At 35.1% G+C, this 16,074-nt stretch overlaps 1 protein-coding gene across 9 annotated transcripts in view; it reads right to left on the bottom strand.

Moving 5' to 3' along the window:
- Nucleotides 1-3,873: 3,873 nt before the first annotated feature.
- Nucleotides 3,874-16,074, bottom strand: part of LOC125645652 (ETS homologous factor-like) — a 45,582-nt gene continuing 33,381 nt past the window's right edge. For 8 of the 9 annotated variants that reach the window (XM_048871301.2, XM_048871303.2, XM_048871306.2 and 5 more), the window contains 9 exons: nt 12,573-12,608; nt 8,850-8,923; nt 8,249-8,639; nt 6,818-7,060; nt 6,578-6,721; nt 6,367-6,471; nt 6,077-6,265; nt 5,724-5,916; nt 3,874-5,011 (listed from right to left, as the gene is read on the bottom strand). In XM_048871301.2, the coding sequence (XP_048727258.1) occupies nt 4,903-5,011; nt 5,724-5,916; nt 6,077-6,265; nt 6,367-6,471; nt 6,578-6,721; nt 6,818-7,060; nt 8,249-8,639; nt 8,850-8,923; nt 12,573-12,608 (1,484 nt within the window). In that variant the 3' untranslated portion in view covers nt 3,874-4,902. Of the gene's footprint in view, nt 5,012-5,723; nt 5,917-6,076; nt 6,266-6,366; nt 6,472-6,577; nt 6,722-6,817; nt 7,061-8,248; nt 8,640-8,770; nt 8,924-12,572; nt 12,609-16,074 lie in introns of those variants that run through there. The other variant, XM_048871307.2, reaches the window with a different exon arrangement.

Here is a 16,074-nt window from a genome sequence, read left to right as displayed (position 1 = left end):
AAATAATCTTTAATGTAGTCGTCTAGGAGATTTTATTTGATAAAATAAAGCACTATTATATGTATTTTCCTACTGAGTGGTACACAAAACTTTAAAATAAGTACATTTACAATTTGTATTTTATAAACTGCTCCTTTGCCTTATGTTCGATGTAAAAAGAGAGAACGACGGTGAGATCTGAAAGATCAGTGGTGAAGTGTCGAATTGTGGTTGTCATACGATAGAAGTGGAATGTCCTCACTAGGATCAAACATCACATAAATCAATCAGTTCACAGAAAGAGGAGATTAGTCCATTCATTTCCTCTTTCTTTTATCTCACGTTTCAGCTAAAACATTTGATGCTTAAACTGATGAGCATTTAAATTTGAAATTAAGCAAACATTGCTTGGAACTACCCGAGGCTCTTAAAATAAGTAAAAATATTTTTCATTCATAGATCGACATAGGAAATGAAGTACGATTATCACTTTAGAAGTAAGCAAATGGTAATTTAAGTGTCTCGTGTCGTACTAATGAGAAAACAAATTCTTGGTATGATTAAGTGTGTGTCATTTAATCCCAATGTGTATATATGTATATTGTAATCGTTTTAAAGGAGAGTTCTGGAGTATCGGATCATTTGTTCTCTTTCGTATTTGAAGCGAATATCACTAAGAAATTACCAAGGATATCAGTGACCGTTTCATAAAAGAACACAAAAAATCGTTCGACAAAGATGAAAGTTTCCTTTCCCTCTTTCAAGCAACTAATGGTCATTGTGTCTTAGGTAGATATGCAAGTTACATAAATACCCCAAAAGTATAACTTCACATTTCCAAACAAAGAATTACATCAATGTATGAATATTGTCTAGTGATTCTAATTGTTAATCTTATGTTGGATATTCTTTTTTTATTTATTTATTTATTTATTTATTTTTTTACATATAAAGTCGTTTTGCAATAAACTAATATTTTTTTCCAATCTTCAAACTGGTTCAGTTTTGTCCCATAACACGTTACAAATGTATTTGTAATATTGTAGTACAATAACCGTTTTAACTCATGCAATGCATTGTGATAAATCCGCGTCCAAAAGCATATATAACAGATGCTAGATTTATTTGATACTAGTGTTAAATTATCATTATTTTTATAAGATATCAATGAACGCAAGCATATACAATTAACTATCCATATTAATTATAAATTATATTTGTCAGTCATACAACAAGCTGTAAATTATAGAAATAGAAACTGTTAAACATATCAATGTATATAATATTTTATTGCTTCATTATCATTATAATAACTATCTGTATGACCTTGACTATGTATTTATATGGAGAGTGCTTATATAGGCAACGCCTGTTGTCCAATCCTTTTATGTTTTATACATAATAAAATATTGTTTAAATCAACTATCCATATTTTCAAGAATCCATAAAAATCAGCGAACAGTTTTAACAGAAGCGTCAGCCATTACGCTTTGACATCCTCAGACTTTGAAAAATGTTGCCCCTCTGGTTAACTTAACTGTGACGTCACAAATGTTTACAAATGTTTGGAAAAGTAACACTGGACGGCTAGCAGAGGATTCAGGTGACACGTGTTCCTCAGCTCAAATCTTCTCGTATTTTGTATTATGTAGTTTGTCATTTAAAACAATCTGATCTGAAATTAATAGAAAATCTTCTTGAAGCACTGCATTAAGTATTTCATATGGTCTAACTATTTTAAGCGAGAAACGACCATAACATTTTTAAAAAATCCGTAGCTCCAAGTTTATTCTACGAGTATGCAAGAGCGTTTAAGAACGACAAATATATCAACGTAAAATCGTGTATAGAATCAGACAGTACATCCAGAGTTATGTTTCTTGGATCAAGAACCAAACACTTTCGCAAAATTGATATATGAAACTAGATTTCAAAAAACTTTTCAAATCAAATGTATTTCAAATAAACGCATTTAACTCTGATAAGTTAAAAATATTTTACCGGTTTCAATTTATACCTAAAGATAGAATTTAGTGAGTCATAAACACATTTTAAAAGAACATTTTATAGGATGGTATGTAATTTACGGTTTAAGTCTTGAAAATAATGTTTGAATTTGCCAAGCTTTATAGAGGTATAACAGTAGTTTATGTTTTATTTTACTCTACTATGATAATCTACGCAATTCGATAAAGGAGAGAAGAAAAAAACCAAGATAAATATCAAATTAAATTGTGACTATTTACATCCCAGATCGGAAGTCTTCGATAATTAATTAATTACCCACACTTAAACAACAAAGACGTCAACACGTAATATTCCGTATATCAAACAGAAGCAATTGTTACGTAACATTACACGGGGAGTTTATGTTTTTTATGCTTAACAGGTTGTGATATGCCGTTTCCAGGAACTCTACACAGACAGTTACTATTTCCCAAGTACATACACCTATTGTTTCTCGAACCATGATTCACATTTACTTTATAGAGTGATCTGTATTAGATTTTTTGTTTGTTGGTCACTTATCATCAAACGCTGACTTATATGTTCTTCTGATCACCATCGCTTTGCGTCGTATGTGTCATATAGAAATACACCGTGGTATTTATAATAACTACCTGGTCCATTAAATAATTACATTATGACAGCTTAGTAGATGAAACATTTTAGGTGCGTCTCCACAGCCTTTAAATTTCTAATATATGATACAATGCTGGGAAATTTTACATAATATTCAACATTCTCTCTCTCTCTCTCTCTCTCTCTCTCTCTCTCTCTCTCTCTCTCTCTCTCTCTCTCTCTCTCTCTCGTAAATTACCATTTCACTATATTAGTTAGACAACACACGTACTTTACGTCATCAACGTAGTCTGTAAATTTCAGGGTTTTCCCCTACTCAAATGACGTCACGCATGAAAGTCGTAGATATGGTAAAGACCCCCCTTTGTTACACTGCTGTGACGTGAAGAGATATATGATGTTGCATGATTATTTCAGGCATGCTGGGTAATAGTTCAAAGAGACTTAGGAATAAGTTGGTTGTACATTGTTTCAACATCCCACTCCTGAATTTTTTACCCATACGGAGACTTGACTTAGGAATAGGAAGGCACATGTTGCAGATTTGGACATTTTTAAGGAGGAGTAACACACCACAGAAAGATATACATATGTAGATTGGTCACTGTTCGTTATCTTCGCCTTTCATATCGATGAATACTGGAGGATATGTCCAATATAATTTGAAATTTGAATCTTTCAGATTGACTTTATTTAGTCAAAGTATATCAATGCGGTTTTAATAGAAAGTAATATGAAAAAAAAAATAAAAATAAAACCCCTGCTGGAATCGAACCTGCGATCTACAGATCGGGCTTGGATTTCTCGGGAAAAAATCTCAAACTTAAATTTGAATTTTCTTTTATTTAAGAAGTCAGAATTTGAGTAAAATATCAGACTTAAGTCCGAGTTTCGAGGGGGTTTTCCCCCCAAGAAATCCAGGCCAGCAGTCGACACAATAATCAACTGAGCTACCCATCTAGGCAATCAAATAAAAGGAATATAGAAATATTGCTGATATTCATATTTTCGTCCGTTTTAAAAGGAAGTCAGCCATTATGATGATGTAGTACGCCTCCTTAACTCCCTGTCATGTGTATACCCTCCTTAACTCCCTGTCATGTGTATACCACACACTTATTACTCTTCTTTGTCTACCGTTTTGTACTTTTCTACGAAGAAAAGTTCACTTGAAATTGGGAGACTATCCATTTTTAAGTCGTGCTATATAGGTGCTAGTTTGTCACTAAATTTCAACACTTTATAGCAGCGGATATTAATCTTTCTAAGAAAGAACTGTTTCATTTTCCTGTTCTAAATCACAAGATAAAATTAAAGCGTTTCAAAGTTTATTTTACAAGAAATAAATACTAATTTAGCAATGGTTGCTGCTACCGCCGCTGTGATGCTTTACACAGAAGCGATCATAAATAACATACAAAAATAATTTACAACAACAAAAAGCACAGGCTTGAGATTCGATTGACATACAAAATACGTTGTCTATTAGAAACTTATGGAATGCGTGAGATTTCTTATGCAGCACAAAGAACGGATGTTCCTTCTTGTATAATTCATTTACAAAAACAAATAGCAAAAATCGTTGTAGTACATCGAAATTCAATTTAACACGTCTTCTAATGGAAAATTTGCATGACCCTTATTCATAAAAACTTTGGTCAACTTTTGAAATATATGTGTTTATAAACAGAATGTCAGAAAGAAACCGAGAGCATAACAATACCGTAATAAAGATCATAAATAAACCGCACTTCAGTTTCAATAACAAAATAGTTATTACACAAGGAAAGATAAAACAATTTAAGTAGGCAAATGTTTATAGTTTCTTACATTTCCGAACTCGCTATTTACAGTATAAAATTCTACGGGCATAAAAAAAAACTTGTTCACACACATTATTGCATAATGTACAAGAATAGCAACACTTTGTAGTATCTCTGTCCAGTTTGTGGACATCAAACATAATAAATATTCATGTCAGTGGCACCAGTATGATATTGTCGTTCAATAAGAAATGAACTCCCCTTTCCTCACTTCCGTTGCGGATAAAGATCGCCATGTTTGTGTGGAATTTTCTGGCTGCATAAGATATAATGTCTGTCATTTAAGACGTTAAGATTGAATGTGAGTACATCTTATTTACGCATGCGCACTTGAACTCGAACACCGCGTATGGGACTTGAACACAAAGGATCGACTAGAAGCTGCTAGCCAATTATATTGGTCACTCGGTAGAATGCGCCTACCACGGGAACTGTGTGGACCACATCCACAGAAACCACTCTTGTCCGTGACAGTGTACACTGAAGTCTGCAAACACATACTCCATAGACACTATAGTCAAATAGAGTGTCGTTTCTCTCTCACTCTCTCCATCGCTACACGGGAGAACTTGTAGACTAGTCTTCGTCCCTCTACTCTCTCTAAAATTCCTCTCTTGTAGTAGTGCCTAGAATAAAATAAAAGAAATGGTGATTCTGTTGATTTCGTATCCAACATCACGTACTGTTGCGTAATAATGAGTACTGATTACAATTTAGGGAAGAAGCATTGTGAAGACTTGGTTTATACTGGTGTACGTCATTGGATGAGGCGACAAATACCATTTGTTTAATAGTTCGACAAATCGAGTGCTACCCAATGATAACCGGACCCAGTGACGGAGATGTCAGGTTTATACAACAAACAATCGTCTGCGTCACACTATACAGCTGATTAACACTGACCATTCTGTCTCAATTCTTGACATAGATCTTTAGTCTCATTCAGAAATCGGTGAAATTTGCATGATTTGGTGGGATGGGTTTGGAGATTTATTTTTTTGATAAGCAATAGTACAAGTATATGCGTGGGGGGATGTTCACGATATTGACAAAGATGTGAGTCATCAGAACGCCCATCAGTTCTCTCCATTCATGGTAAGCATCGTATGCCTTCATTCGATCTATATTTTTTTTTATATCGAACTGTTTGATGAGAACCTGTATATTACGACAGCTAGACACACGAGGAAATGGTTAAAGAGGTTTGTGATGAATCAGGTCCAATCAACCGTGCATGTCTAGTAAACGTATGAATGGGATAAAAATGACCAATTGTCTCCACATTATTGCTATTCTTAGATTGATTTGTAATATTGTGGGCATAAATAGATCGCTTACCTCATAGCTCGACTTAGTTTTTCGTAGGTCATATTTTCGTTATTTTTTAGTCCTCCCCACAGCTGGGCCACAGCCTCTGATTGGACGAAGCGGAACACGCCCTCTCTCTGATTTTCCCATCTTAAGAACTGAGGGTTATACATTGGGTTCATCAGAATCTCATAGATAAATTCCCAAAGATGCTGATTCTTGACTGAAAGGCAATAAACAATCATTTTAAAATATACTGTATAACTTGGTTACTGTGGCCGAACAAACCTTACACACAATAGTAGAAAATAAATTTTCAAGGTTTTTATCTACAATCATATGACAGCTGTTAAAAAAAAAATCTGTTTGTTTTCCTAAGTTACCTTTCTTTTCTCTGTGGTTCTCCTCTTCAGAGGGATGGCTCTTGGTTCGAGGCCTTCCTGGTCGGCGGCGAATGGGTTGGTGTAGATGTTCGTCGGTCGGGTATGGTATGCATCTGGGCATGTTGGGATACATGATTTGTGAGGGAATGTGTCCGTATGGCGGTAGGGGGTGGTGCTTCAAATGTGTAGCTGTAAGTTAAAAACTAGGTTATAAAGCATTGCTAATGAAGAGAGGATTTTATTTTTGAATTGTCAAGATTTTTTCTCTCTTTGATTTAATGTTTTCTTACCTTGGAATGGATTTGACATCGGATGCATGTTTCGGCATTTGTACTGAGTCATCCCGGGAATTTCGTACATATATTGCGAAGGTGTTGTCTCCATTTTTGCCATGTCTGTTCATGAGAAAAAAAATATTACAGTTCATTCCATGGAAGAGCACAAAAAAAAGATATACATTTGCTTTACTACCTAATTACTGATTTACATGTAGAAACTTACCAGGGACGGTATAATACGAAGGAGCAAGGGGGGCGGATTCGGAATTCATGATAATGTTTTCCCTCGGTTTGGTAGGGGAGAAACTAAGATCGTTGGCCTTGGGACTGTGGTGTGATGGAGTCTCAATCCTCTGATGAAAGAACACTGTAACATAAAAGGTAAAATAACATATCATTTTTGGAAACGGGGAAGACATGGAAACGTAACACTTTTGTTTGAGAATGGATGATATATACTCACATCCATCACACAAGTCCCGAAACATTTTGTAAAACAGACGGCCATAGTTGGGCTCGAGTCTGAGGAAACCATCAAGGCCCATCTTGCAGAGATCAAACCCAGCGATGTTTCGGAAGTTTTCTGCGTAAAGATGTTCGCAGTCAATTCCATTTTTCTCAGCTGTATAGAAGATCCAGTCCAAAACTTCTTGTGAAGACCAGGTCTCTGGGTGTTTGTTAGACCAGCGAGCAAATTCATTGGAATCTATTAAAAAGCAAGGACGAAATGTGTTACAATGGTCATCCAGTGCGATCTTTTAGTGAACAGTTTTTTTTTTTTTCAAATCAATCAAATTTAATGATGATTGTTTATGGAGAAGAAATATTTTATGGATAAATTATCGGAGACAACAACAAGCGATCGACCAGAAACGAAAGCAGTGTATTACGATCGACGCGTTCTGGACATGTCGGACAAGACCTGAATTGTGTTAACAACCCTCGACACGTTATTGTTCATCTGTGAACTTTTTGATCTTTTGTTTAAGTGTCTCAATATTTGGTGGGGTGAAGGCGGTACATTTGAGATCTAAAGCAAGTAGAGCCAGGTCGTATCAAATTAATCATTGATCAAAAATTTGCAATTAAAATTTGTTTTTATGTATTCATAAATTACTTTGCGATTTTTTCGAACAGGAATTGAAACAATCTTTCAACAGGACACAATAATGCATTATTACAAGTATTAAATACTTTTAAAACCAGAATATAAACTGTATTATTAAAAGCTACATGTTTCACTAGGAAACTTGCTTTTGTGTTATTGTATCTATAGATTAATTCTAGTTCAATTATAACATCACGATGATAGCAATGAATTTATTAGTACATGAAATCCATGTGTTTCATTCCGAAAGCAATAAGTTCCCCTAAAGAGCTTTCTACTTTCTAATATTCATGACATTGAATTAACAAGGGAAAATTTAACCATCTCTCTTTTCAACTGATAATAAAACAAAATAAAAAATATCATCGTTGTGCTTTTGTTTATGAATGTAATATAATACTTAAAACTTTGATTCGCCAACCGTTTCATTAAAATAATTCATAATTAAATATATAAAGTATTAAGGTTTCATTGATGTTATAATTCAAACAATACCTCTTTATTCATCAGTGTTTGGTTTTTTTGGCGGAGTCATAACATTTTACCATTATTACATAGAAAAATGAAACAACTGTAGTTTAATTTCAGCAAAATTAATAAATAAATCATATCATGGATAAAGCGTTCAATTTCAGTTTATCGACCTGTCAATACTCGCTATTAGCAAATTATAATGAAATATGGGATAACACCATACTTAGATTTACTTTTTAAATCATTTACATATTGTGTAATGATACAAAAACATGAAGAAGAAGAAAATTGTCATTAGATAATTCACTGTACCTGTGTATTTTGTCCTTTTATTTGTAAGGTACTGCCTATCATACGCTGCGTTTCTGTCTTCACACACTGGGTTAGTGTCCATTATTTTTGCACAGTATGACACTTCATAGTTTCCTTGGTGTGTCAATCTCTCGTGGCCCTCCGAGTAATCCGTGGGGTAGGACTGAGCCTGGTATCCCTGGTAAAAGTCCGCGGAGTCTGTGACTTTGCAGGCAGTGTCCGGTGATTCTCCCCTCATCTTTCCGGTCTCCGTACCGTTAATGTTGTTATTAGCGCAAAATATACTAGTAGAATCCACAATATTTTCTAAATGGCTTTGCTGCTGTTGTCCCGTATATTCGTTTCCTTCTATGTATGACTCCTCAAATAATGGATCAAGCATATCGCAAATCTGCAAATGCAAAATGAAGAAAGAAATTATTTTTTCGGATATTTAATATACTATTTCAAAAAGAGAGCAATTTTTGGAAAATTGCATTCCAGTTTAACTAATGCAAAGAGAAATGTGCACTTCCTTATCACCTTTACACATTGTGGAGCAGAAATAATCATTTTGACTCAGCAAAGAAAAACAAGTGCATCTAGTCTCTTGGATACATACATATTGAGAAGGGCTAACAGACGGCATTCTCAAATTGGTAGTCACATGGTCGACAGGGAAAACTACGTCACTTCCTGTAGAAAAAAAAGACAATATAATTGGATAATAAGACACGTGTAGCTAGATATAAATAAACACCGCTCTGTGCCAATGAAGTCAGCCAGCTAATTTGATTGGTTGATTTCATAGCCACCGAACTATTTCATTCACAAATGTGTGTCACAACTACGCTCGTTTAGGTTTGACAATGCAGGTAAAAAACCGAGAAGCCAATCAAAAGCTCGACACAACTGTAGAACACTTGACCTGTTTAATGCGTTAGTTGTAAATACACACGGTAAGGTGACAAGGCTTGCAGGGGGAACAGGTATATTGAAATTAAAAGCGTTTACGGAAAAGACCATGATCGTAGCAAATGTGTTTAGAATTGCTAAGTCAATCGATTGATAAACAGGTGTTCTCCATGATTACTTTATCTGTATAATAAATAATAGTGCAGAACAATCAATGATAGTGTTGATAGTGTTGACACAAGGCGCTATCGCCCGCAACATGTGACCAGCGACAATGTTTAATCAGTATCTAAACCAACATGTTTGGGCGGTCTTTATGGATATTAGTAAATAGTACAAAAATATATTTACATTTCAGATCACATCATTTGTACGTGAAAAAATTACTTTATTGAAGAGTGATTGCAGTTTGACATGATTCATTTATGATTATCTGCCATGAATAGATTAATATGTATTTAATTTAGGCGTATTGGGAATTTTTGTTTGAAGATTTTACATACTTAATATTCTAGATATCTTAGATTTTTAAAAATGATTCATTTAATTTTACAGCAGTAATAAAACCCAAATTTGGCCAGGGAGAGCGTGCGAACGCATGTATACTCCTTTTTTCTTTGAGGAAGAAAAGTGCGAAAATAGGTCGTTGTATTTTCTCTTAGCAACTAAATCACGTGACAATGCGGATATACATAATTAGATTGATGAACCTTTCGCTGTCAAGGTACTTACGTGCTTATGTCTGAAGAATTTTACCGGGTTTGGAATAATTATTGATGACGAATGAATTTTTCAGTTCTCAAACATTTAACATTTTTAACATTTAACATATTAGATGATGTTTAAAATTTAATGTTTCTCTTATACTTGTCATTTAGATAAACGACTTCAGCTGAGCTTATTGCGTCTGGGAATCTGCGGGTGTATATAAGTTGTTTTTATTATGTTGGATTATGATTTGGAACGATGAAAGCGGGCCCTAGGGGGAAATTGGTCCCAATGACATCGAAGATTTCATTTTCTAAAAAAACTACTTATCTCTTCAAGATCCTTCTCGAAGCCCATTTGCTATTTCAAAGTCTGTCAATTATTTAAATCTTTCTAGTAGACATGAAAGATTTAATCACATAAACGCGGACCAATGAAATAGCGGAGACAGGCAGCGTTAATAATTACTACAAAAAAGTATAGATTACATTTTGCCGCGATAAAATTATTTAAATCATCTACCTGCTGTTTCACTTTGGACTAATTTGTGAAGGATGGCTGTATTTTTTTTAAAACTCAAAGCATATTGTATCATAATAGCTTCCTGTATGTATTCTGATTTTCCTCCCACAACTATGCTTATAGGGTACCCAGAAACAATTATACCCTGTATTTCATTGTCAAACAATAAATACTCCGGGTTGCGTTCAGTGAGCAAAGTAAAATCCCCCCCCGAAAGGTAATTCGTCCTTTATGTGAATATTGGCGGGGGAGGGGGAAGGCATCGACATCAAAGTAATCCAACGCGCGCTTTGCTCTCTCAGCGGAGAACTTAATAAATGACATTTATGTTGTATTGACTTTGATGTGAGTTATAATGGTATTGAATTTTTGATATCTTTATGAGGGTAATATTTCTTCCAGTTATAATTTTATGTTATCCGACACATATTTATTAAGTGGATATTATATGTATATACACACTGCATTTGTAAGTGATGGTTGTTGTTGTTATCTTTTCTTCTTTCTTTTTTTTTTTGCTCAACTGGCAAATAGTTGCATATGTATGTCAATTAAGGATAGCCAAGGATAATGGCACGAAAAGTTATTTGTCGATTACCTTTTTATACTTGGTAAATCGCCTTGACATCATATATATCTAAACGGTACCCTCAATGCTTATCAGTATTCAGAAATTAAATTTATTCAGAATACTTCATCAAAGTTGAAGGAGAATTGGCGGAGAAAATCCACAAAATCACGTCACAGCCATTTTCAAATTCGCTCGGGTATGAGTATCTTTAACTCCAATCGGAACTCCTCGAATGTCTCGCGCACTCGACATAGATGTCGAATGCGCGAGACATTCGAGGAGTTCCGATTGCCTTTAACTCTTTGACATCACAATGCACAGCAGTCTATGATGCATTTGGAACATCGATCGGCCTTTTCCGTCAAATCGAGAGAGAAATGTATTAAGTCATCAGGAAAAGGTGAAGATAACGAGCAGCGATCCTATACTTTGGGTCAATGACGAGGAACATGGCGTCGCCCGCAATTTACATGTACATGTTGTATTACACTCTCCAAAGATTCATATAAACGAATTCACTGTATAGGACTCTAAGTGAACAAGAATTTCAATCCCAATTCTTTTCATAATATCATCATATTTACCACATTTAATTTGACGAAAAGTTCTGGTAAGGTATTCATTCCCAGTATTCTCTGAATTTCGGACGAAAACTAATTTTGGAGAAAGTCTAACGAAACCATGATGTAACACGCCCAAGTCTCTGCATTTAGTAAAAGAATATAGAATATTCACTGAACTAATGTTAACTGGAAAAAGGTAAGACAGATCAATAGAACCATCGGGATTACTTCCACTTCCGGGACCGGTCGCTGTGGGTCAGTGGTAGGGCGTTCGCTTCGTAACCGGTAGGTCGTGAGTTCGAGACCCGCTCGTGCTATGGCCGCGTCAAACCTTAGACGTAAACATAGCTTTGCCAAACTTTGGCATTTGGAAGTGAAAATCACGGGTATTTCGAATATGACCTTCAAAACGGGGGTCTCATGTCACGGCGGCGTTGGCACCTTAAAGAACCTAAGCGCTTTGCATCAGCCTGCGGTACTTCACCTACAACGGTCTTTTCAGTGATTTATTATATATATATATATATATCGTACATATTTTAGTTCTCGCTGAATGAATTTATGCAGTTGAGTCCTTATTTCCCACACTATGGTATTAACTTTGAACTTTAAACCATTTGTTTGTCGAAAATTGACCATTTTATGTGTATTCTAACTTCCAGTTATTTACTTAAAAGTTCACTGAGACAAATAACCACTGCATCCTCAACTCCTAGTTCAATTTACCCTCATGTCGTAAGATTTTGTCTTTCAGCGATTATCTTTATAACCATCACAGTTCAAATGAAATTCAGTTAATGTCCTCTGATATCAATGATGGGGGGAATGATATCAATATTTGACCAAGAGGGAAAAACGTAATTTTACTTTACAAACTCTGTTAAAATGTGATGTGTTCTGCGATAGACCCTGTGAAGTTCACACAATACTAAAATCTAAATATCTATCCACGGGGATACATCCATAATGAGTTTATTACTCCTGTGAATTTCGCAATCAATTTTTAGAATAACATTTCGTTTAATAAAATATCGATGCATTGTAAGGATAATGGTAACTGGTTTACCTTGAGGATTCTGTGATTCGGCTGAAGTCAAGGCATCTGAAAATGAAATAAGGTATTTATAATTCGTCTCGATGATAAATAGCCCTAAACGTCCAATTAACCTTACACGACTCTCATAATTAGTTGCTATATTACAGGTATAACTGTTTTTTTTCTGATAAAGAACATAGGGAAAAACTTTCCCCCCGAGTCATCTGTAAACCGGAGGTGCATGGAAGGTTTCCGAGAAGAAGAGGATCTGTCAGACTCGGTAAGTCAATGAAACAAATTAATTCAAAATGCAATTTAATTTACATCAATCAAAATTTTTAGTGAAATTAATATTTCATGTAAAATGTATGTCCTTGGAACATGATAAAGTATTTATTGTTTATACAAACGCAGTAAAATATGCCATTTGCAAGATACCACATTTTACTGGAGGCCTCATATGACCGAATTAGCAAAACCTCAACTTGAAACAGGTTACAAATGTATGAAATCTGTAGTCACTGAACAAGATGAAATGATTGGCATTTTTAAGAATTGCTTTTATTTGTAAAAAAAAAAAAAATAAAATTCTGTAAAGGTTAAATCCACCATATACTGATAAATAATAAATAAGGGGAATATCAAACAGCGTTTAGTACCGACGAAACAGCTTGTATATGTATTCCAAAAAGATAAAGTCGCTCGCCTTGCCCCTTGTAACATAGAAATATTTAAGAAAATTGGGGTCATAACTCGCATAGGTAAGCAATTATCTATGCCACATAATTTAGTAGATCAGTATCTAGAACTGTCAATCTGAAGCTAGTATTGATGGTTAGCGGTGTGAATGTAGCGAACGCTATGAGAGGACGGTGTGTTCCCACTTGGTCAAAATGGCGAGCGAAAAGTGTTCACTAAGTTTGAGCGACGTTCGTGCTGATAATATTGGTGTTTAATACATGTGATCAACACTCTACTTTGCTATTAGAACTACTATCGTAGCGACTGTAGTACCTTATTATAGCACATTATTACTATAGTCCGTGGCGTATTCGCCCGATTTTACCGTATATCGCCAGCAACAATTTATGTCGACGCTCAATGAAAACATCATTGTCCATTGACATATGTTTTCGCCCGCGTAACTCCGTGCTGAGACTGTCTATCGAACAAAGACATTATACAGCTGACAATACATGTCCAGAGAGGCGATCAAACAACATAGGCAGTTTAATATTAAAATTTTTTAGAGAGAGATTAATATAAGCCTTTTGGCTTGTTTCTCAATCTATTTCATGTATAAGACATTGTTTGTAAACATTATTATCGAATTATTTACGAATAAATATTGTTTAAACTGATATTGCCATGGCGTGTCTCTGGCAACAAGAAATGACATAAGTACATCTACAAATTGTCGCAAGGGTGATATCTTTCTGGTTATTACTTCATGTCAGTGTTCGAGCCCGGCCGGCAACAGTTTGTGCCAACGTACTTGTGCGACAGAATGTGGTGTAGACCTCAAGATAGGACGGATTATTGTCGACTAGAGTCTTTACAGGGGTGACTATGTATGCAGGGCGACAATGTATATGAAGTTATTTACATCTGTTTGAATTGATGTAAGAATCTGTTGACCAGCTATTTACCCCTTAATGTCATATTTAGTACATGGACGCATCATCATGAGACAATTCGTTGCGTATCATTATGAGAAAAAATATGTTACGTATCATGGAAACAATGTTGCGTATCATAATGATGTGTTGCATATCATCATGAGAAAATGTGTTGCGTATCATTAAGCAATGTTGCATATCATAATGAGAAAATATTAAATGTGATATGTATCATCATGAGGCAATGTTGTGTATCATCATGAGGCAATGTTGCGTATCATAATGAGAAAACATTAAATGTGATGCGTAGCATCCTGTTTGCTTTAAAGCACTTGATTTAGGACAGTGGAAGGTGGGGATTGGGGTTCAGTAGGAACTTCCAACAGGGGTCGGGTCCTGAACACATCCCTGGATAAGAAGACGGACCACTAGAACACGTAGCTGTGATGGGCCCTACCTGATACCCTACAACCTAACATCAGACCATCGTGACAGTTCCATGCCGAACCTATTTCTGCTAAACTAGCTTTGGATCAACGGGTAAACACAGTGTTCGTTCGTTGCAACTATGTATGTGATACCGAGTCCAAAGGGTTATCCGCAGTGTGTCAAGAAAATGTGGTGATTACCAAGTGGTGTTTCAAGGTCGTTTCGTTGTGAAATATATTACACAACTGTTAAAGTTGACAACAAATTAGAGAAAATTTAGGTTAACCACATCCACCATGCCGGATTTAAATATCAAACACGCAAAAAAACACCCCTGTATCCATATTTCAAATTTCTAGCTGATTCTGTAAGATTGTACTGCTCCATGTGGGGAATGCATGTACGTCTTCATTATCTATTGCCGCCCTCAATAATGTTTACCATCGAATTTGTTTTATATTGGTAAGATAATATCTTTGCTCTTTTAAAAAGATTTCTATTATGTCAGGGTAAACCGTATTTATTTATACAAACACCTGCAAATCATTCACATTACGGGACTTACATTGTGACTTACACACAAACTTCACATTATGGGACTTAAATTGTGACTTAACAATATGTGACTTACACACAAACTTCACATTACAGGACTTACATTGTGACTTAACAATATGTGACTTACACGTTGACTTGATAGTGGCTTACTATCTTCGACATTTATAACTCATTCATGCTGTTAGAGAACAACTCTACGGGATTTTATTCTGATAAGTTGCATAGTTCTTTTCTTCTTTTTTTTCCCCAAACAAACATGGACTGAGAGTAGGTGACTGATATACATGTACATCGCCCACCCACCCCTAAAGGAACACATTTTATATCATTGCCCTTATGTTTCAGTAAAGAATCAAAGAGCCATGGCTGACATCGCACAAAGGGCGATGGGTTAAAATTGGTATGATATTCCTAGGGGTACTTATAGTAGTAGGACAAAATATCGGTTTGATGTTGAATATTTTCATTATGTCAGGGTAAACTATATTTAGTATTACTTGTACAATCACCTGCAAATCATACAGTGTGAATTATTTATTACTTACATATACATGTACATGAAGTGGTGAAATGAGGAAACTAGATTTAAATGGATCCTGCAAATATTTGAATATAATACAAATTTTCAATTGCTGTAATAATTTTGAATCGATTTCGGAAAAGCAAGGGCAAAGTGTTTCATTTGACCCAATTACTTGATTTTTTTAAATGGGCATAAACAGCGTGCTAATCAAAGGGCGGTGGTGGACCAACCTTACCCAGTTCAGTGATCTTTAATATTTGATAAAACACATCGAACAGAAACCCTTGATAAACTGATATGAAATTTAATGCATCACAACACCATTTAACTATGATAGGACATTTGGTATATCCAACTTTTCAATATATGTGGGTTTGTTTTTCAGTGATAGTATACAGATGGT

Source organism: Ostrea edulis, chromosome 6 (assembly GCF_947568905.1).
Source record: "Ostrea edulis chromosome 6, xbOstEdul1.1, whole genome shotgun sequence".
In the NCBI taxonomy this organism is placed as follows: Eukaryota; Metazoa; Mollusca; class Bivalvia; order Ostreida; family Ostreidae; genus Ostrea; species Ostrea edulis.
The sequence above is the reverse complement of the archived record's forward strand: the minus strand, read 5'-3'. Positions and strand labels throughout refer to the sequence as shown.